Source organism: Diadema setosum, chromosome 7 (assembly GCF_964275005.1).
Source record: "Diadema setosum chromosome 7, eeDiaSeto1, whole genome shotgun sequence".
Classification (NCBI taxonomy): Eukaryota; Metazoa; Echinodermata; class Echinoidea; order Diadematoida; family Diadematidae; genus Diadema; species Diadema setosum.
The window spans coordinates 8,907,374-8,931,722 of NC_092691.1; the positions used below are offsets into that span (position 1 = coordinate 8,907,374).

Genomic DNA, 24,349 nt, shown 5'->3' on the forward strand with positions numbered 1-24,349 from the left:
ATATTTACAATAACAACAAAACCTGAGACACGAAAGTACAGAAGTACATTTAGTCATTTTTTCCAAGTGCCTACTTTGATGAGGTGTATAGCATTAAAACAATTTTATCATGCTGTTTTGACAAGGAAACCCACCAGTAAATCAGTTTACAATATACATTGTATATTTGCTGCATTGCACATTATCAACATGTACAATCCCTTCATACTCCAGTGAATACTTTGCTGCAACAGTAATAATCCCTTTTCATACAAGGACAGATTACATGGTGGAGTACTAATTATGTATTCTCAATCTCTGTAAAGCCTACAAATTGGTTGCATTTTATTTTCTTTCAAACAATATCATCATGTAAAATGCTACATTCTTTTGGACACTTACCAAATTTCTCTTCATGTGTACCAGTGCTTCAAAGTCAATGGTACATACAGGGTGTACATGGCAGAAGCATTAGATTCACAAATAATGCAACAGTGGATCAGGCAATCATACACGTTGAAATGCTTTGGTATTGTCCCATTAATAACCAAATTTTCTTGATTTCTTTTCTTACACAGTGAATTACCACCTGCACATACTTTCCAAGTTCGAACTTGAAAGCACTTATGTTTGTGTGCATTATGAAATTCTTTACCCCTCCACCATCCATGTTCTGCTTCTTCTCATTATGAACTCCAGGATAGTAATAATTTCCATAAGTACTTTCATCATAGCAATGTTGGCAATAGCTGTAAATACATATCATACAAATTGCACTTTCATTTCACATTGTATAGAGTGTTACAGTACATGTACATCATGTACATATGTGGCAAGGTGTAATGGATGTATATTGCATTTCAATCTAAAAGAATCTCACTACCATAGAGCTTGAAAAACAAAACAAAACAAAACAAAACAAAATAAAACAAAATACGGGGGTATTGACAACCACATTCCTTGATTTTGGTAGACATCCATGTTAAAGATGCTGATAATTCTTACATACATTATATTTGATAGTTTTGTTCTTCACATGTATGTGATTTTCTGCACTCCCCAAACAATTAATCTTGTATGAGTATGTAGATTTTGAGCATGTAGGTAATTTTCAAATATTCAATCAATTCAGTTTCTTCCCAAACATACACCTGTACATACAGACCCAAATATTCCAACAGGATACGCATATAAATGTGTGTTCGTAATAAACGTTCAGCTCAATGGTTTCAATTCGTATTTTTCATGAAAATTCAACACATCTGAATACCAGTACTAGACTTGTTGGTGTACCATTGCCGTAATAAAGCTTTCAGTGCTAGAAACCTACATCAGTAAGATTGGATAAGTGCAAGGTGATCGGTGATATAAAATTGCTGTTCTGAACTTTATCCAGCAAACCAGCCTACAAATTGGTTCCATTTTATTTTCTTTCAAACAATATCATCATGTAAAATGCTACATTCTTTTGGACACTTACCAAATTTCTCTTCATGTGTACCAGTGCTTCAAAGTCAATGGTACATACAGGGTGTACATGGCATAAGCATTAGATTCACAAATAATGCAACAGTGGATCAGGCAATCATACACGTTGAAATGCTTTGGTATTGTCCCGATAATAACCAAATTTTTATGATTTCTTTTCTTACACAGTGAATTACCAACTGCATGTACTTTAAAAGTTACAACTTGAAAGTGAATATGTTCCTGTGTATTATGAAATTCCCTTCTCTACACCATCCATATTCTGCTTCACCTTGATATTAACTCCAGGATGGTAAATTGTGCATAAGTTTAAGTACTCTGATCGAGGCAATGATGGCAATGTTTTGAAGTACTTGAATTACACTACAAATTGCACAAATTTAAAATTGCATAGAGTGCTACATGCACATCATGTACAGCTTGTACATGTGTGGCAAGGTGTAAATTCCATTTAGCTCTTAAAGGATCTCACCAGTAAAGAACTTAAAAAAGAACAAAAACAAAAACAAAATACAAAAAACAACTATTGCCGACCAAATTCCTTGATTTTAGCAGACATCCATGTTTGCAGGTTTCTGAGGTCCAGCCTCGTCAGAGGATTTTTTAGGAATGAAGGAAAGGCATGATGGTGTCTTGGTGGCATCTCCTGGAAGATGTGCTCCTTGTGGAGATGGTGAGCCAGTTTTGTTATGTCTCCACTGACATCCTTTCCCTTGTGCCTACCAGAGTGGAATCTAACTTGAGCTTCTCTGTCCATGTTCTTCAAGATCTTATTGCAAATCTGTGCGGAATGGCTTATCCTGTCCACCGATGCTTTGCTTACTTTGCCCTTAAAGTGTCGGCACTCCTCCTTGAAGACACGATTGTGGTGTTCTATTTCGCGGTCAATCTCAACGTTAGTGTCCACCAAGCTGGCATTATTGACACAGCGATTCCAAACCAGCTGATGAGCTAGTCTGGGTGGAAGAGTGCATGTAACTTGGGTAAGCAGCCTCAAACTGTGGTACGCATATTTCGTTTTCCCCTCCAACTTGAAATACAGCAGTAGAAACTTGTAGATTTGCAGAAGTCGCTCTCCATCTCCATGCTTCCGTGCATCTTCGAAGTCCTTCCACAGGAGAGTAACACCCAAAGCTGCACAACTGTAATTGTAGATGGAATCTTCCTCTTGTGGGGACTCCTGGGCAGACTCTGTGGATGATTAAGTTGGATGGCTTTTCTCAATATGCCTGTGCAAACTCTGTTGCTGGGCATATGACTTTGAGCAGGAAGGACAAGTAAGTTTTGTTGGCTGAGCAAACTCCGGGCCTTCATGCATCGCATATTTATCCACAATATGATGAAGCTCTTTCTTGACATACTTGCTTGGCTCCATGTTCATCATATCAAATGCATGCTGAGTTGGTGTGGAGTCCACGTCCTCCATTCCAAAATGATCAAGGGTAGCACACAAGATGAGCGCATCTGTGTACCGGGAAAGGAATTCCACCGATGCATTGACATCTTTCATTGGACTGGAAGAGACATCATGGGCCCGCAAGAAATTCCTTGCTGCATACAGGGTTCCTGGATCACGGGATGAATTAGATGAATACAGGAGCTTCCAAATGACCTGGAATACAAAGGAAAGAAAGAGGATACAATATGATAAATAGAAGGCAGTACTTTAATGAATTTGGAACACGACAGTTCGAAATGTTTAGAGTAGAAAGAAAAGTGGGGAAGTAATGTAAATTGATTTTGATGCAAAAATAAAATGCTTTCTCTGAAAAGGTTCATAGTGACTGGCATGATAAACATCTAAAATGATTTATGCTATCACAAAATCTTATCTGCCCTGTTCATCCCAGAAAAGCATATTGGATTGTGTGTGTGTGTGTGTGTGTGTGTGTGTGCATTCCCAATGGGAGGGGGTAGGCACTTGAAATTACAAGTAAATTCACACACACACAAGAAAATAATAGCTTTCATATAGTTCAAATTGATTAAAACTGATGATACTTGGTAGAGGTTCTTGTTGGTATCATACAGACATCATGTTGGAAAAGGATGTTGTGCCTTGTATTCCAAATAGATGATTTTGAATCAAGCAACCACACATATATAATTAATGAGCCTCATAGCATTTTGGTTACTGGTACTTCTGTGGCGATAATTATGATGAAAAAAAGAAGAAGTGTCAGTTCATACCTCTAGGAAATTGGCCATTGTGTGGAAGTCATCGATGACAGGAATGATACCTTCCCACTTTGCTGCAGATGAAGTGCTATCCTGCCTATCCAACTTGGCATTCTGCTGTCTCTCACACGTTAAAAGGTCGCCACCACTGATGACTGGTATTTGAGTACCATCTGCACGCTGAGGGATGTACTGATTCATCTCGTCAAGTATGGCAACCATACCTTCATGAGTATTCTCGTTTTCTGTTTGAACCCCAAGGTTCACCTGGAGAAGAATGCAAATATAAAAGATTAATTAGATTAATGTGCAAATGTTATCATGGGTTGGCTATACTGCTATACATAAATTCAGTAATTTATTACATACATTGATAGAATCTCTACAAAAACATTACGAATAACAATAATGTAAACAGATACTTAATGTGATATTTCTGTTCTTAAGGATGGAAAATCACTTGTCTGTGATTTTCTGCACCCCCCCTCAAAAAAAAAAAACTTTATGAAAATTGTGAAGATTTTGAGCATATAAGGAATTTTCAGAGGTACCACTATCAATTCCATTTCCTCCCAAACATACACACAGGCCTCATATAGCATTACTCAAAATATATATGGAAATACATAAAATTGTTGGGAAATTTGATAAAATTCATCAGGATGAAACTTTTTCAAATTCATGAAACTCTTCCATAAAGTTGTTTTTATTGCAACTGATGAACAAATTACCCTAAATCTGTACATCGATGTAGATCTCTATGGTCACTACCGATACTAAAACTCTGATCACTTCAGAGCTTATTTAATATGTAAAGGTATAAGGCAATTCCTTAATTCCTTAATCAGTGGCAATAATTCGCTTTCTTATTGTAAAGCCTATCCCAGTGAGGCTTTCCTATAAATACCTTCTCTACTAAACCGATCCCACAAAGACAAATACCGGTTTGTGAAAATATAAGAATGTCACATCGATTATTTTTCCAAATGTTACATGATGACAGTTCAAGAAAAGTTTTTTTTTTTTAACTTTTATTACGTGATATCAATACATAATGTTTTTCCATCATATCTGAATATAAATTTTCTATGATGCCCATTTACAGAATGTCAATCAAACAAGTATAAACCTTTTAAAATGCAAAAATTCATCTCAACTCTTGAATATTGGAGAAAACCATTAGAAGAAATTTAATATCTAATAAAAAAAAATGGATAATTGTTTTGGTATGATATGACAGACTCAAGCTAAATTATTGAGGGTTTTCTAAAGAGTGCGGGACTCGGGTTTAATCACAAGTTGGAAAAGATAATCTATTTGAAGTTCAAAATGTCCATATCCCATTTTTTTATTCCCTGTCTGATTTCAGATTTTGAAATAAATTTATGGCAATAAAGTGTTCTGGGTCCACATATATCAAGTAAGATCCTGTCATGATTGACACTTCTCAAACTTAAAGTAACCAGTCAGAATTGTGCTCCATTATCAAAGCGAAAAAGATGAAAGATGACTCACCACATTACTCTTTTTCTTGGTCTTCTCACTGTACTTATGGGGAATGTGATCTGGGATATATGAAGCCATCCACCTCAATGACGGAATGTTCTGGACAATCACTTGGCCGATAAGCACTGCCCATTCGTCCCTTAGGTGTACATTGTCGTCCGATGTGGGCAGAAACGTAGACAGAGGTGCCTCTTTTATGTTAGCAGAGGTACCTTCATTAGACAGTGAGTAATCAGTTACACGATTTTCAACTGCTATCATCTGGTAATAGTGCAAATCCTGAGACCTGTCAGACATTGTCATCTGTCTTGGCTTTATGTGTAGATCAACATTGTCCCCGTTCAGCATGTATCCAGGATGTCTTTTCATGTTCAAAAGATCTAGCTGTGCCTGTGCAGAAGGATCCCCCTTCTGGATGAGGTCTTGGAGTTGCCTTTCCTTTTCATGCTCTTCCTCCACCGTCTCTTTCCACTTTTTCACCTCAGCATTGAAGTCCTTCCCATACTCTAATTGTCTCTCTTGAAAAGTTTTGTATGCAATACATGAACCTCGTCGTTTCATTCGTTCGAAAGTCTTGACACTTGCTCCTCCTTGTTTCAGCGTCATTGCTGTTAATGTTTGATGGACGTTCATTTGCTCATTGCGGAGATACAGCAAAGTCCCAGCAGCCGTCATAATGCCAGGGCGGATTGTGTCATGACTTTTCGTCTTCCTCTTAGCCAGGTCTGGATTTCTGGCAGCAGCATGGAGACATGAAAGAAGGAGTGGTGCTTGCACTTCTAGTTCTTTCTCTTGCTCTTTGAAAGAGTATTTCTGTAGGGAAAGAAAATGCCAGTGAAGTGTCATGAAAAAAAAACAAGAAATGTCGCTATGGCTACTGGTATGCCTCCGCCATAATGCATGGTTCTCCTAATTCTCCTAATAGGTTCAGATAGTACATGTCCTGACCTTGAGCATGTGCACCCAAAAGTTGATAGGCACAACTTCACCCCCTAATACACATACATACAAAGTTTCATTAGGATATCTCAAAAGGTTGTGATAGTTACCTTGTCCACAAAATTCATTATGGACGGTAGGACGGACGGACGGATGGACGGACGAACAGACAACCCAAAAACATAATGCCTCCGGCACCACTTTATTGTGGCGGAGGCATAAAAAATACAAGTAACACAAATGTTGCTGCAATGCAGTACAATTTTGATTTGAAACTACAACCAACGCCATTTTCTCTTCAGGTGTGTTGACATTATCTTTAGTTGTCAATTAAGATAATGAATGGTGAGAATCAAAAAAAAAAAAAAAAAAAGATTCCAAATATTAAAAGCCCTGCTGGGAAGGCAATGTTACAATACTTATGATCTCAGATAAACTCAAAATGTGGGTTGACTAAAGTCTAAACAAGAGATAATAAGAAAGTTTCATAAGCAATCTTCTACTGAGTTTAGGCAACAACAAATATAATATATACCGGTATATATTCATAATACGCTGAGCACACATAATTATAACATCACTTTTTTTTTTTTAAAGAAGCTATAGTGAGACAGATGACATTGACCTGAAACAAGATTATCTTTGTTTCATCTGAGTTTATTTCAACTCACTTCTAATGCTGCTTTGTGAGTCTTGCGGAATGTTGAGTCACTGGTACGACTGCACAACTTGGTACATTCGGCATTAATTTCATCTGAGATGGTTTGACACAGCTGACTTCGAAGTTCAGGAGATGTGGCCACATGTTTCACTACACTTTGTAAGTCCCCTTGGTTAAGTGCATGCAGTAGATCTTTTGTGATTGTTGAAGTTGGTTGAGTGGATTCCTGTGTACAAAAGCAAAAATAAATACAATAGTACAGTAGGATGAATGCATGAACCTGAACCCAAATTAAGATTAGCACATACAATCTTAGCAATTCCATGAAAGACATTATTTTCCAAACATTTAACTTTAATTTCTTTTAAAGAAAGATCAACAAGAAACCAGATGTTTTCTGAATTAATGTGAATGATAGTGGCATTTAACTTATCACCAATTACATGTATGTCATAGCCTCACTAGTCTGGTTAATACGATTGATGACAATAGTTCTGCAACTGTTAAATTTGCATATGTTAAGAATGTAAAGTTAAATGGATTATAAATCTTGGGGACAAGGCTCATTTCCAGATTTTAACGTGTGTGGCACTTGATCCCCACCACAGCAACTCAGTGTTACAACAATCAGAACGTTGCTTATGATTGTAGGCCCTAGACCTATGACAAACATGAATACAGCAGATTCACAGCCTCACAGGTACAGATCCAGATTATAAAACACGATTGAGATCAGATGCATGTAAAATTGCACAAATAATCAAGCCACGCACGTTGATGGTGTGATGAGTGATTTCACATGCAGCACAGCAGATAACATAGACCTAGACCTAGTGTCATGTCAGCACTTCTTTTTGTTGTTTCCAGAGAATTACCCTTTTATTGACGTACAATGTAATGTACAGCTGTATTTTAGTACAGTATACTACATACTAGCGACAGTAGTGCTAACGTAAGTAGGTCCCATTCAGTTGTTCACCTTGGAACTATCCCAGGATATATGGTTAACGATAACAGAATCTGATAATAGTCCATACTTTAAATGATTTTTATTTATTCATCTATTTATCAATTTGTTTGGGGTTAAGATAAACAACACAAGCTACAAATTTTGACAATGACTTACCGGTGGTGATGGTGCCGACGATGACGTCGTTGTGAAGGACAACTGTTTTCGCGATCCATGGCCTTCATTCCTTTGGGCTTTTCCCACACGTAATTGCAATACTGATGGACTGTCACTCGACTTTATCAGTCTTTTTCGTCGTAAGTTCTGACTTGCACTCCCATCTTTGACGTCTGCAGCCGCCTTTGGATTGTGTTGGTAAAACCAACTTCTCAAGTCTTCAGCAGGGTTATCCTTTTCCTTTGTTTTGTCGACTTTGGTTTTACATGTCCCACAGATCTTTGAAGATGACCAATCGTCTCTGTCAGAAAATAATCCAACACTTTTGAGGACATCTACAATCGTTTGAGTAACTTTAACGTATTTTCGACTGGTAAGTAGATTTTTATTACACATCACACATGTTCGAAAAGTGGATTTTGGTCTCCCATGAATGAAGCGTGATCTAACTGGCCTTGTTGGTGTGTCCTCCATATTAATTACTAATACTGTGACAGTCTAGTGGTCAAACGCGCCATGATTGCCTTACACTTTCAGCCCTAAACACATGTCAGCAAATTCCCAGGTCTCTCAGCTGATGGCATGCCCAGCTGAGAGGAAACAGCTAATTGCAAAAGTAAACAAGGAAAAGTAGAAATTACGCGGTGCGTAAAATATGTCCCCGCCGGAAGTAGCATTTAGTAGCAAAATGTACAATATAGGTAAAAAGATCAAGGTCAAAGGTGAAAGAAGTCAAGGGTCAAAATTCTATGTAGAAGTTTTGAAGCCCTCACCTAGTGCCATCACATAAAGCAAACGGAATCGAAATCGGGTTAGAAATGACGAAGGAGTAGCATTTTGTAGCCAATGTACAATATAGGTAAAAAAATCAAGGTCAAAGGTCAAAGAAGTCAAAGGTCAAAATTCTGTGTAGAAGTTTTGAAGCCCTCACCTAGTGCCATCACATAAAGCAAACGGAATCGAAATCGGGTTAGAAATGGCGAAGGAGTAGCATTTGGTAGCAAAATGTACAATACAGGTCAAAAATCAAGGTCAAAGGTCAAAGAAGTCAAAGGTCAAAATTCTGTGTAGAAGTTTTGAAGCCCTCACCTAGTGCCATCACTTGAAGCAAACGGAATCGAAATCGGGTTACAAATGGCGAAGGAGTAGCATTTGGTAGCAAAAAAGTACAATATAGGTAAAAAATCAAGGTCAAAGGTCAAAGAAGTCAAAGGTCAAAATTCCGTGTAGAAGTTTTGAAGCCCTCACCTAGTGCCATCACATGAAGCAAACGGAATTGAAATCGGGTTACAAATGGCGAAGGAGTAGCATTTTGTAGCAAAAAAGTACAATATAGGTCAAAAATCAAGGTCAAAGGTCAAAGAAGTCAAAGGTCAAAATTCTGTGTAGAAGTTTTGAAGCCCTCACCTAGTGCCATCATATAAAGCAAACGGAATCGAAATCGGGTTACAAATGGCGAAGGAGTAACATTTTGAAGCAAAATGTACAATATAGGTCAAAGGTCAAGGTCAAAGGTCACAACTGAAATTCTGTATAGAAGTTTCAAAGCTCCTATGTAGTGCTATCATATAAAGCAAACAGAATCAAAATCGGGTTAGAAATGGCGAAGGAGTAGCATTTTGAACATTTTGATCACACACGGACGCACGGACACACGGACGCACGGACGGACACACGGACGGACACACGGACACACACACGTACGGAGCCCGTTTCATAGTCCCCTGCTCGAACTCGTTCGGCGGGGACAATAAATTAAGTAGCTTGTTAGTCTTTCTCCCAACACGTAAAAATTTATTTTCATCTATTACGATACACCAATACATACATTAAGCGTGAGTAATCCCATGAAGAGCCTTCCAGGAGACTATGGCTGTGCAAAACGGTAGCACAAGTCGATCTGGAAGCGTTCACTATTGCATGGGAAATTTACTTGTAATTAATCTAAACATACATTGTAGTGTATACATTTGACCATATCATAACAAACAAAAATATTTAGCTTATATTACTTTATCTAATTTAGACAATAATAGACTAAACTGCCATTCAAAAGTATTTGTAGAGGTTTATTTATATTCGTTATAATAAGTTTTTCACCCACCATGATAGTCGACAACGCCGGGATTGACGAAGTGGATAGCGCGCAATTCCATTGGTTGACCGGAGCCCTCTTATGATTATTCAGTGAGTGCCTGCGGTCATGAATGATAATGAGACAAGCAGATCTCAAAAGGCCGCGCTCGGATGGACTCGCTTCGCTCGTCCGTTCGCACGTACGTTACAGCGAGAGGGCCTTGACAAAAGGCTATCGACTGAGCCGGACGTGCGAACGTGGCACATAAAGAGTTAAACGTTGCGGTTTCAGGAAGTCAGTAAACATAAGCTTCGATCTTCATTGTTATAATGGCCTGTCCACAGTGTTGATGTGGTCAAAACAGTTTTTTCTGTAATTTATATGTTTTAGGATATAAAGTCGGAAAAGTACAATGTTGGAAAGCAAAGTATTTTATTCATAAGATCTTGCTCAAAAAAGAAATTCTAAAATTCGTACCACGACTCGATATCTCTTCGGACATGAACATACTTTTTGCAATGTCGAGTTTTTTTAATTTACTTTTTTCTTTTGGCTATATTTATAGATATATATACTATTTATAAATATATATAATATATAGTACATGGTTTTGCAAGAAGATAATAAACCTACTCGTTTTTTTTTTCTGTGCTGAATTATAGTTGTTATAGAAGCATTTTTCTCTATCCGACCTTATTCCCCCCCCCCCGTCTTTTTAAACATATGGAACGTGTGCAGTTTGTGATAGCCCTGATGTAAGAACTTTTGAAAACGATTATATTTAAAAAAAAAAGAAAAAGAAAGAAAAACAGTGACTTTTTTATTCGCAACATGCAAGGCTAGTGTGACGAACAGATGGAACGAATGCATAGTATACTTATACACTTAAAGCTATATATATCATATATATACATATATCAAAATATGTTATATGCTCTTTAAGTCGCTTCGTAAATGTCCTTTGAACAACTCTCCGTGATTTGTTATTGCTTGTAAACGAAAATGTTGTGGAAAACATATCAGAGTGAAATTTACTTTCAGCATGATAGATAAGTCACATGGATTTTTCACATTTCTCACATTTCTATCATGCTGTATTTCTAATCACATATAAGTATATATATATATATATATATATATATATATATATATATATATATATATGTGTGTGTGTGTGTGTGTGTGTGTGTGTATTTCAATGTAATCAACCAATCAGCTCATCAATGTAAGTGTAAGATTCGTAATTTATGATTTAATTTAGGATCATCACGCTACCAGAGTGACCAGTATAACACTTTCTATCGCCCATGCCTGTGATGAGTAAATGCTATTAAAAAAAAATACTTCGACTTTCCACATTTGAGTGTGTGTGTGTGTGTGCGCGCGTGTTTGCAATTCTGAAAAGTTCGGTGACAATCACACGTATTTTCATATCAACGTATAAATGTTATGATGGCTCTATGAACAAAGGTGTATGCATTAATGTCCTTGTCTTATTTGTAATAATTATTTAGTTCTGTGTCGTTGCTTTTTGTTGTTTATTATTATGGATAAATTGTAGTTCCCCCCGGGTTTTGTGATTATCCCGGTAATGTGTCTAATGGTTACTGGGACTCTAATATGACGGGCTACGGATCCACGATAACTCTCACCTGTGGCGAAGGTTTCGTAATCGACGGTAACGCGACGATGCTGTGTTCAAGTCAACCCGGATGGTCAACCTACTACCCGGTCTGGAACTCATCCATCCCATCTTGCCAGCCATTGATAAATTCCACAGACGGCAAGTCTAAAATACAAATATTTTTACTTCATAGAGCATCCCTTAAAAAAAATCGCGTCGGCCGATTTTCCACCATGTCTAGAAATATTCATATTGGGTCGATAAAGGCTGACTTCTGTGCATTCGTATTTTCAGAAAAAAAAAAGTGAAGTCTCTGCTATTTTGATCTTGATAGCAGGATAAAAACGTTTTTGTAAAGAAATTGTGTTAGTTTGAGGCTCGTTTACTCTGTTTGTACTGATAAGGCAGAAAGTGTGCAAAAAAAAAAAAACACGCAAAACTTAACAAATCAACGGTAGCAGTGATGTTTTATGCCATTACTAACTATCCTGTGTTTGACTGTCTTGACCTATATTATAGTTATCTTAGTTATCCTTCATACTCTTAATCTAATAATCTCTTCATAACCATTTCTAGGGAGGTTCAATCCCCACAATGCAGGCTCGAACAAACACGAGGTGGGGAATAATTGTGTTTTATATATATATATATATGTATATATATATATATATATATATGTATATATATATATATATGTATATATATATATATAATACATATACACATATCTTGCTAGGGAACTTTCAGTTTTATTGTGTGGTATTGGTTTTCTTGATGTTCATTTCTGCTTTTCAGATGCTTTTAAAGATACAGATATAAACACGACCGCGGAAAGCAAGAATAGGGACTTTTCGATTTGCACGTTGAGCCAGGCGTCACCCTATTATGACGTAGTTTTTACGTACTGCGCATGCGCGAGTGTCGACCCTCGGCTCATCGCACAAATTTCGAACGCGTTAACCCCGGTTATCACCGTCCACCCAAATCGGTTGCGCCGCGCTCAACCCACCTAGTGCTATGACGTCACACTCCTCTCGGGTATCGTACGAAAGAGCACGATGACTCTCGGGAAATCCGTGCTCAGTTCACCTGTTTTCCTTTTTCTTTCGAGAGAATACTTATATTCTAATTACATGAAAGCTTATGATCTTGATACGTCACAGCAGCAGCGCTGACATACAAACTGCAGCCTCTGGTACCTACTTTATTTGCCTGTTTTCACTGTTTCGCACTTTGCAACTGCCTACCGTAGTCCCACACATGCATTTACACGTAATGCTGTACGCAAACAGATCTTGGTGCTTTTGGCCTAGCTAGTGCAGCAGTGCATTTGCCTAGTAGTCTTACCATGCATCATGTTTTAAAATCCACATAATTCCTCCCAGGATACGCATCTAGTCAAAGACAAAATAAATATTACAAGTACAAACGAGTCACAAATTCCGCATACATGCACGCAAGGCACAGGTTGCCTCCTGCACACGCCACGAGACGTGACGCCGGCGCCCGAAATCGAAATGTGTTTTAGCAGCGGGTCAACGTACAGACGTGACGCCTTGACGTACGGTAGCGCTCCGCGGCACGTCCTTCTCGTTCACCCAATCGAAAACTCCCTAATGATACTGCAAGTGAGTAATTCCTCACTTCGTGTGTGTGTTATCATTTTTTTTTGGCAGTTTTTTTCCCAATACCATGCCACTAAATTTGTCCGTGTTTGTTACATTTTTAAAAAGATAAACATAAGCAATTGAGAAAGAGACCTGTTGTCTGCTACTATATAGTCATAAACCTAAAAGAAAACAATCAGACAAACAAAAATATCAAAACATCCTACTGTAAGTCCTTTCGATCAGCTCGACAGCTACCAAGAAGTGGGCGTAACAACACTGTCGTTCTCATTATTATTATTTGCTAGGGGTATCATGGTGTAGGTTAAGCAGACAAACAAGGGACTTTGAACAGAAGAATACTGTGAAAAGTATACACTTACAATTCACCCGCTGTCTTACTTCTGTCTATATAGGCACAATAATAGGTGACATTCATCCTTGGGCCACTCAGGAATTGACAACATTGCAGCAGACTAACGGCACATCTTCTTTAGGTGAGATTCGTGTCCGAATAAGTCAGCAGTTTCCATTCCTTATTAAGTCTCGCCCATTTCTTTGTGTGCCGTCGATGTTTAGCTGGAAGCATAATTTCGTGATGGCTACATAAATTTCATCATATTAATTTCATTCTAATTGGCTTGGTCTTCCCCTGGAAAAGAAAAAAGGTTTCCTTCACCTTTCTTTTTAGGCATGCTAAGTCAATAGTTCTACACATAATTGCACTCGAAGCTGTCCGTGTTAAATTGATGTTTTGTACTGTAACTCAAAATCAAGTAATTAAGCACCTATAATATAAGACATTTTTCTGAAAGAAGCTGTGGAACAGTTATTTTTATTTTTTATTTTTTTTATTTTTTACATAATGCGTGTAAATCTATCTACAATGCAGCATCTTCGAATTAGCAAATAAATGATTTTGGAATTTGGACTTTTCTACTTTTACGCAGCTTATAACTATGTCATGATGAATTGACCTATTATTATCATGTTTTGTTTTGTTCGTGCATTTTTGACAGCAAGCAGAGGTAAACGCTTTTTAGACAACTATGAACAAATACTTGTTTATAATACTGCAAATTGATATAAGAGGGAAGAAGTAAGATGTTGAAATGATCACCGTCTAGTTGTAAAGGTGATAACCTAAATCATCACCTCATTTTTCAAGAATACCATCTTATTGACATGCCTGCATTCCTAACAGCCATCTGTAGACCTTACCATCACCAATCAGATGCCTGCAATGTTGTTTACTCTATAGGATCAAGCTGTCTTGGCAGATACATAAAACTCCTTCACATCATAATGGCTCAGTGACAGGCAATGTTATTCCAATATTGATTTTTGTCATAATAAACATGTAAGAAAACTTGCAAAAACAAACAACCATCATTATAGGTCTACTATTCTATTTGGGTAACGAAGACTCGTACAAAATCTTTCAGGTTCTGGGGGCCTTGCAATAAAAACTACTACATTGACAATTGGAACCCCGATCCTTTGCCTCGTTTTCATACTGGTGTCCATTCGATGCATGGTTTGGTGCAACTATCACAGGAAAAAGTGAGCATTTACACAATCTATTCTCTTATATGTTTTCGTGCGAGTTCTAAGTGTAGACTACAGGAACGTGATGCAATGGAATGCAACGGAAGCAATGGAAAGTTTTTTTTTTTTTAAATGTAAACTCTTTATTTTGTTTTGATATTAATCTATTTATTCGAATCTTTTGACAGGGACATTCTGTTAGTTCTGCTGATATCCAGGAGGCCTGCTGTTCAAGGAAGCCATATATATCTACAGAAAACTTTTTTTTGATGGGTTGATGGTAATTTTGACAAAATAATAATCGACAAAAATACACCAGTACAAATACACACAAAGGCACGTGAGTTATCCTTCAAAGCAATGGTAAGCTTCTTTTTTTGGGTGTGATGATGGAAACTTTTAATTTTGTTTTAATATTTATTTATTTATTCGAATCTTTTAACAGTTACATTCCGTTCATTTCTGCTGATATCCAGTAGATTTGCTGTTCAGGGAAGCCCTATATAATACAACAGATTTTTCGAGATATACAGAATTTATAACAAATTTTTGACAAAATAATGATCGACAAAAAAATACACCAGTTCACACAAACAAACGCACACAAATATATCTTACACAGACACATAAGTATATGTCTGTATAAGAGCGAATCTTCCGAACAATATACGTATAATAATTGTATCTTCTTTTTTTTTTTTGGCATGATCCTTACATTTAAATACTTACGTTTATACACACAATATGTCCCTCTTGTTTGTGTTATATTTCTCTATAACGCGATACGAGAATAAATTGATTTGATACTTAACCGTCAGATCCCCCTACACACACTTGTTGAAATGACAGATTGTACATGGAATCTAGATTTGTTCGATTTCTTTTTTGTTAAGTAAACTGTAGACAAAGTTTCTGCATAAATCTATTATATAAGTATGTAGTTAGCAAATCTTCTAACGACTGAGTTTTTTTTATTTCAAATAACATTTATTCATATTTCAAACAAAAAAGATAACATCAAAATTTTCATTTACATGCAAAAATTAGAGAGAAATTCAAACATAATCAAATAAATCATTTGGATGATTAAACAAAGGTCTGCCACGTACGCGTTTTGTTTACTTCAAGTCTTTTCCGTAATTCTGATAGAAACATATATCGCAATCTACGTTCTCTATTATCAACACCTTTATTACACAGTACTATAAATTTATGAATACACCAAAAAGCTATATTCATAAAATCATCTACTTCCTATTCAACAAAAATGTAATATTAAAGGCATAATTTACCATTTGCAGATGAAAGCATTAGTGCTTTAAAATAGTTCTAAAATGTGAGTTAGGGATAGAAACAACCACTGTCAAAATTTGAATCCATATAATCGATGTTAAGTGTTGTTAAATACACAAAATGTGAACAATAGTTATAATAAAAATGTTTCCAGACTAAACCGTATACAGTTACGGTTTACTGAGAAAAACCCTGATATCCCCTTATATTTTAGGTTTTATTGCAAATATTTCATATGGTAGGATGTTTTATGATACAACAGACCTACACATATGCATCAAATGTGATATCTTGAACATTTTTGAAATCACTGCTCCCAAAGGTAAACTGGACCTTTAATGTCAACAGAAACATGGAAAACTTGCTGAATTAACCAAGAAATATACTTCCAAAAACTTCTGTTCAGTTTGCATGTAATAAAAGCATGTGTTATATCCTCATCTAGCTGACAAACATCACACTTGAAATTATTACTTATTTTCCACTTAAACAAATTCATATTCACTGGTAATAAATTATATAACACTTTAAAATCAAATTCATTCGACTTATTACCTTTTACTTTGACCAAATTACGTACAAGACAATCATTCCAAATTATCTTCATCCCTAGTACGCTTGCCCAGAAAAAAACAACACCTGGTGTATACTCCTTCTTGCTTGATCAATTGATTATAAAAATACTTCGATGTTACATCACATAATCTCTTTACATTTTTCCCAGCTTCTAAATGTGGGGTACATATTAATGAAATATTCTGCTCTCTGTCCATAGATAGTTGAGTCAACCATATTTTCGGTATAGCCTCCCGTAGTTTCGAATAATCAAAAATTGTCCTTCTTTTACTATTTCTAAATTTCAGTAATGACATGAGTTCTTCCACCGTTTTGTATCTCCCTCCAAACAAAATGTCTTCTAATCGGATAATACCACTCTCAAACCATTCTTTGTAAAAGAGAGGCTTCTTTTTGAAAACATTGATTATTTTGATTGTACCATAAAACATTCTTTTCAGCAGGGGGTTTCTTTCCCAATATCTCTTTGTCTATCAAAGACCAGACGCGCATTATTTCAATATAAAACGAAAGCATATTTTTACCAAAAATGGACGTAATATCATACTCTTTAAAAAATCGTAATTCAATAACAAATCTAACGATTGAGTTGATTATGTGCTGTAACTGCTCTCATCTTCGTCAGGATTTTATTTTAAAGAGGGTTAATTCACCAAAGACTGAGTAAAACATTCCCTTCTGAGTATTTTCTCTCTCTTGTCATCTCTACAGAAAACGTAGGCGCCAAGCAGATTCCGATTTCTCGAATGCCAACGTCACTCCCAACTCGTGCGCAGTGCCCCATTCTTCGACGGAACATCCAGGCAACAGAAATGGGGATGCTTCCTCTCGTCAGAAGATAATTTATCACATCTACCATTGTGCGGAGGTAGTCAGTATACTATTTGTCTCTGACAATCGCCATAGTAACAGTCAGTGACCAGAGCTTCTCAGCCAATCAAAACCAAAGATTTTACTGAAATTGTTTGAGATGACAACTTGTCAGGGCTGACAACTTTCATGAAACGGTGCCCAGAGTGCTTTCAGTCATTATGTTTTAAAGATTTTTTTTTCTCCTAATCTTTCCTATTGCGGAATGTATGTGACTGTTGAATGCTTCTAAGTTTGAAAGATTTTTTTCTGTTTTTTTTTGTGTGTGTATTGAAACAATCAAGAGCTTCACTAGTCAGACTCTTTGATCTTATGTTGTAATTAAACCGTCACAGAGTCATGTGAATTTAATAAAGTCAAACCATCAAACCAGCAGAAATGATAATAATGTGTGCATTCTTGAAACTCTCGACATTTCTTGACAGGACGACAATTTTGAAGCGGAAATGATCAAAGATTCAGCGGGCACGAACTTCCGGCATCTCCATGACGTCATAGACCAAGACAGTGAATACTTTGCCCAGTATCAAACCGTTAGAGGTAATGAAAGAATAGAACAATACATGGACATGTCAGGAACTGTTATGAAGAACATTAAAGAAGATGTCCCATCACATCCACGTAGGGATACTTTCGCAGCAAATGAAAAGGACACTGATGAAAACGGGTACCTCGTTTCCAGTGTGAGTCAACACAGAGTAACTGGAATCAAATCTCATCAGTGCATGGACATGTCAGGAACTGTTATGGAGAACATTAAAAAAGATGTCCCATTACATCCACGTAGGGATACTTTCGCAGCAAATGAAAATGATACTGATGAAAACGGGTACCTCGTTTCCAATGTGAGTCAACACAGAGTAACTGGAATCAAACCTCATCAGTACATGGACATGTCAGGAACTGTTATGAAGAACATTAAAAAAGATGTCCCATTACATCCACGTAGGGATACTTTCGCAGCAATTGAAAAGGATACTGATGAAAACGGGTACCTCGTTTCCAGTGTGAGTCAACGCAGAGTAACTGGAATCAAACCTCATGCACGTTGTGATACGACAGGGACTTTTGTCATTGACGATTTGCTATCCGACGGTCCTTTACCTTACGGAGCACCATTTATTCCGTCCATTCCTGTAGGCGACTCTACCAGATCTAATGACTTACAATCACCAGTTTACGAAGATATCCCTTCAACTTTTGACCGATCCGCACTCGCCAGAGAACCGCAACGTGCTCCCAAGTACTGGATCATTGGAAAAAAAGATAAACGCGCCCCTCCTCCTATGAGTCCGAACGATCCTCTCTATTCTGTTTCAATTTATCCAAAGAAGGAAAGGGAAGAACGCGAAGTCGATGAAAATGGGTATCTCATTCTTGAAACATGTGCTGGTAAAATTGTTGATGAGCGGCATGTTGGCAATGACAAAAGAGTCCCCACTGCATGTTTGTACAAAGATAAGACGTCTTCTGAAGTAGATCTTCATGGGACACAGAACTCCAATGGTAAAATCAAATCGGTAATCTACGAGAGCATTCCCGATAACCTAAAACTCTAGAGATCCTGTAATTCCATTACAAGATTTTAGTCTGGAATACGATGTGACTATACATAGAAAACACCAGAAAGTTCTTTACTGTTAACTGTAGATGCACCCATGTCTTTGAGAAAAACTCTTCTGCAGTGTTGCATATTGTTGGTGTAATAATATTATAATGCTATCCATGTATAATTTTCATATCTTTATATTGTAGCACTTTAACTTTCCTTGACAGGAAATGCACTACTGTATAAGTTCAAGACGCTAAAACATTTCTGTGCCATAATTGACGTGTCTTCAAATAAACGAAGTTTAAAAGGAACTTAACCCATTACCTTTAGATTGTTACTGATACTCATCACTGGTTTTGGAGAATAAAAAGATTGTGGAGAACAGCCACTCAGATTTATTGGTTGCAGCTAGCTGAAAGACCAGCACCTAACAATAAAAAAACAAGTTAGTTTTCTAAGGAATCTCATATTTGTTTATGATGGGGGCTCGGCTTTACAGCATAATTTCTTATAATAAACGCATATCTCTTTTAGTGATAACAATACTTTCTTCACAAGCATTTTCCCTCGGCTCGTTGTACATTCATACTGTATCGCACCAGAAAAGTGAGTAAAATCTTGCAGAAGGTAGCGACATGAAAGAGAAAAATAACTCCAAAGGAAATTACAATAGAGGCCAACGAAAAGCAAAATTACAATAACTCGTTCATTAATCCTTCCAGGCTGTAAGTACATGCAATCATACAAAACCCTGACAACACTTTGTTTGCAGAGATGATACTTATTGGGAGGGTGCCTCAAAATGGCTGCAACTAAGATTATACTTGACTTTATTGCAGTATGTTATTGTCACGACAAGCAGAAGGCTGCGAGCTTTCCGAGAGAGATAAGACATATTCATTGAAGAGATGCTCACTAATCGAATTGAAAATTAGATGAGGTGACAATGTCTTTACTTCACAAATGGCCAACTGAATTGATCATGAACGTGAGATGTATTTTGATTAGTAGTCTAAAATCCAAACTCCTTGAAATACTCATAATTTCCTTGTACCCACAGCAAAATTTTATGTAAGCTATGAAATTTCTTATATGAATAACAATGAATAAAGCTGGAAAGCACTTTTGAATTTGTGCTTTTTTAAGTATTCAATGAGATGTTTGTAACCTAGAAATGAATTTAAAGAGAGATCCGTATTGAATCACTATATTCAAATGTCTTGGTTTCTCCAACTAACGGTGAATGATTGCAATGAGTATGTTAACTAATTGCTGTAAGCTATATTCAAACGTTTTGCGCCTCATGATTCTGATGCTAAGTCAATAAGTTGCATGATTTGTTAAGTTAACAACAAAAACGTCCAAACGCAAACCCTCATGTTCTAATATTTTGATAGAAACATAATGAGCACTAATATGCCCTGGTAGATGTGGCACCTAACGGAATATAAACAGAAGCAATAGGTAATTCCTAAGTTTCGAATTTGAAAAGCGTATCGATGAACAGTGGCACAATAAATTGCCGAAGACATTGAATTCATGAATTACGGATACCAGACTGTCTTTCAATATGATCGATCATCATCGCAATTATGATTTCCGAATTTGTATAAGGCCTAAAGAGAAGAGTATAAAGAGAAGTCGTTGTCCTTTTAAAGTAAAACAAAACTGTAATGTGTGTACAACGTTGCTCGACACTAACATTCTCTGTGGTGGCCCGAAAAAGAAATGTTTTGGCATGAAAGAAAAGGAGAGATAAAGTTCAATTTTAAATTTTACCTGCCCCGGTGACCACAAGTTGACCTTTTTCGAAATTTGGTGGCCCGACTATTTTTTAGTGGCTAAAATCATGTATGTGACCCTGCATCACAAAACGAACACAAAGTCACCAGACATTAAATTTTAGTTAAGAGCATATTCTGAAAGAGCAGTCTTTAAGCTTAAAATGATGCATAACTCAAATCAAATGGACTCTCCTAAAGAGGCTCTGAAATGCAGTGTCTATTCAAGCGCTAAATTTTTACCAAGCCGTGCTGGCTGTGCGATGAATGGGACAAAAAAAAAAAACAAAACAAAACCAGGATGTGAACCGCCAACAATGAAGGGATTATTAGATTAAAGTGAAATTAAGCATGCCTCATTAACACATTCTGTCCATAATTAATCCCAACTCTCAAACCCGTAGCATTATCTTTTCAAAAGTTATTAGAGTTGAAAGTGAAGAGTGTGTACAAGGTTTTTAAGAAATGAAAATGGGACTCTAAAGACACACCTAATCACATTATTCTACCAAAAAACTGTTCGAGGTAAACTGCTTAAAACACACTTTCCTGCCCGTTGTATGATCCCAAATTTTAGCATAATGTAGAAGAAGACTTGCTCTTTCAGAAAATATGAAAAAGTCAAGATCGGCTAGGTTGACCCATATCACCTATTTTCAGTCCTTACACAAAATCAGTGTGTGCGACTTTTTGTTCGTTTTGTGATGCACAGTCACATATATGTGTGTATATATATATATATATATATATATATATATATATACGTTGTATATATATATATATATATATATATACTGAACGTGTACGTAGTCTACGTACACATAACTTTGTTTCATATCTCGCAAGATGCTAGAAAATGCCAAAACATGTGACATGTATCGCAGGAATTACCTTACTTAGGCTCTACACATAAGTATACAATCCATTTCTGAGTATTGTGTTACTTTTTTATCAACAAAAAAGGCCAACTTCACTTTCACAGGGCAGAATTCTGTTCATATTGTATAATTATAGTTATTTATACATTTGTATACATATATATATATATATATATGAATATATATATATATATATATACACATATTCTATATACTACAAAGAGCTTTCAACCAAAAAGCCCTACATCCATTGCAAAAATGATGGATTTAGCGCCTTTTAGAAGCAAGCTTAATATTCATTAGGTATCAAGATAGGAATGCTGTTGTGAACGTAGTATTTATCATGATTACTCAGAAGATGCTGTGTTGATGTATAAAAGTCTTCTTGAAATGGTTTATTCTCGTAGGCCTACATCACTCATTTAAATTGTGACACGAAGCACACAAAATCTTCTTTTTCTGTTTAATTTGGACTATAAAAGTAGTCAGATTAGGTCATTATCAAAGACACCTTCACTTGCAAAAGACAAACATACAAACGAAGAAAATTCATCGGAGTTCGACGGAGTGTAAAGTAATATCTAAGTTATTGGATATACAGGTTTTTGGAAGACTCATCCTGTATTCAGCTCTGCAAATGCGGTTCATAACATTATACTTGGTACACGACATCATGTGGATATGATATCTTTGCTTCTTTTTTTTTTAGTCAGATAACTTTGGGCTCCTAGGACCTCAAATCATAGGGAATTTACTTTTTTTTTGTTTACTCAATAATGCTCTCATACACAGCTTTGAAAACTAGTGTACTCGCTAGGATGATCACTGCTACAGCCAACTTGGTTTGGCTTGGTATATTTCTGCATTTTCTTTCTCCAAATACAATAACATAACAATGAAAACAAAGTGATACAGAGTGTGCAAAAAAGGAGAGTATAACATGCCAATCAATATAAGAATTGTCAATTTTCATAACAACACCTGTCTGTAATGACTTTTAAAAAAATATATATAATATATGTGAAGGAAGAAGAAATCAATACAGGCGACCGTCATCATAAGCAGAGCTTGAAGTGGATGAGGCCCACATATTATATATACGAATATAATACAACACCAATAAACCTACACACAAAACTCTCAATCTTAACGTTGTATACCAAACACGTTTGCCCTTGGTAAGCTGTCAGCATGTAAATATTTATGTGTCGTTAAGATAGGTCTCAATAATTGTTGAATTTCTGATTGTAAACTCCAATTTTGATCAAAAAGAAAAAAAAAATCAATTAGAGTGTTATGCTCCAACCCAGCCCCCCATTATCGCTGATAATCATTATCGTTACAGTTACGAAACGTAACACCAAAATGGACATCTGTAATACCGATTCAATGTATCTATCCCAGGTCCGTTGCACATCATACGACAAACCTATCACGTCATGATAATGAATTTGTGCATTTTCAGTATGAATTTGTCTACATCGTTTGATATACATAATCATGGACAATTAGGACACCTCACGTCACCACTGTTGAACGCTTATAATCCTAAATTGTTTGTCATCGCTTTTAGTAGAGCAGATAAGCCCTCAAAATCACGTGAATTGTGCAAAATTTGACTAAAGCATGAAACTTTCACCAGTGTTAGTACATACCATAAGATTTATTTTAAGATCGGGAGGTAAGTCTGATTTGACCTCTGATGACCTCCAGAGGTCAATGTACTTTAGATATCAGAAAATCGATGTTTTTAGACATTTGCAAATGGTATATGTGGTTATGTTGCACTAAACATGCATTTATACCACAGAGAAATCATTTCCAGATTCAACAGAGCTCTGACAGGTTTTTACCTTTGACCTCTGGTGACCTCCAGAGGTCAATGAACTTTAAATATCAAAATATGGATGTTTTTAGACATTTGTGAATGATATATGTTGTCACAAATGTACACACAAGTAGTTATGTACATGTATCAAGGCTGTATGCATGGTTGTTTTAATGTGTATGTACACAGGTGGACCAGAATAATGGAGAACATTCTATATGATATAGATAATAGTACATACAGGCTGACCAGATCAGTGGAGAATTTTCTACGTGATATGAAATGTAGCTACAGTACATGTATGCATGTGACAGGAAATACATTATAGCTCACTCAATCTAGAATGATTTAACCCATTCCAGAAAATTCTAGGAAGTGCTTACATATTTGGCTGAGTGAGGCACTGTCCCTGTTGCCCAATGTGATTGGTAGTTAATTTTGGCAATTATGTTATGCATATAGTTAGGCAGTTAGTCATCCAGGATTCCTGGAATTTGGACTTGCTAGTATGTTCAGGTGTGTGGCCCCAGGTTGGAGAAAATTACAGAATGTACTAGAAAGGGGTGAATGGATATAAAAGCCGGAGAAATTCTGAGGTAGGCAGAGTACCCAACACCTCTGCTCTGAGAGTTACGTCACTTCTGGCTCTGAAGCGACTTGCTATAGTCAGTCCTGTGTTACCTGCTGACCTGCTATACAAATTGTGTTTGTGGAGATAAGGCCTGGGAGACATTTTGCCTGCAGAGAATTAATTTGCCTACGTTGGAGATAGACTCCATATTTTAGTGTCAACGGACATTATTACGGCAAAGCTGTGACGGGCTGGATTCCTTGCTGG

At 36.6% G+C, this 24,349-nt stretch overlaps 2 protein-coding genes across 2 annotated transcripts; one reads left to right on the forward strand and one right to left on the reverse strand.

Moving 5' to 3' along the window:
* Positions 1-1,990: 1,990 nt before the first annotated feature.
* LOC140230687 (uncharacterized) lies at positions 1,991-8,041 on the reverse strand. The gene is given in 5 exon segments (XM_072310829.1): positions 1,991-3,079; positions 3,658-3,912; positions 5,161-5,964; positions 6,762-6,977; positions 8,030-8,041. Coding segments are annotated over 5 exon segments (2,376 nt in total).
* A 3,533-nt stretch (positions 8,042-11,574) lies between these two features.
* On the forward strand, positions 11,575-19,031 carry LOC140230688 (uncharacterized). Its single transcript, XM_072310830.1, has 5 exons — positions 11,575-11,632; positions 14,631-14,748; positions 17,314-17,473; positions 17,898-18,035; positions 18,360-19,031. Exons 1-5 carry the CDS (start codon positions 11,575-11,577, stop codon positions 19,029-19,031), a joined length of 1,146 nt encoding a protein of 381 aa, XP_072166931.1.
* The last annotated feature ends 5,318 nt before the right edge of the window (positions 19,032-24,349 follow it).

What these genes read in the sequence shown, in the direction of transcription:
- LOC140230688 (XM_072310830.1), top strand. Translation starts at nt 11,575, where the DNA reads ATGACGGGCTACGGATCCACGATAACTCTCACCTGTGGCGAAGGTTTC. An exon ending in CGAAGGTTTCGTAATCGACG is followed by an intron (nt 11,633 to 14,630) that starts GTAACGCGACGA and finishes AAAATCTTTCAG; the next exon opens with GTTCTGGGGGCCTTGCAATA. An exon ending in TGCAACTATCACAGGAAAAA is followed by an intron (nt 14,749 to 17,313) that starts GTGAGCATTTAC and finishes TCATCTCTACAG; the next exon opens with AAAACGTAGGCGCCAAGCAG.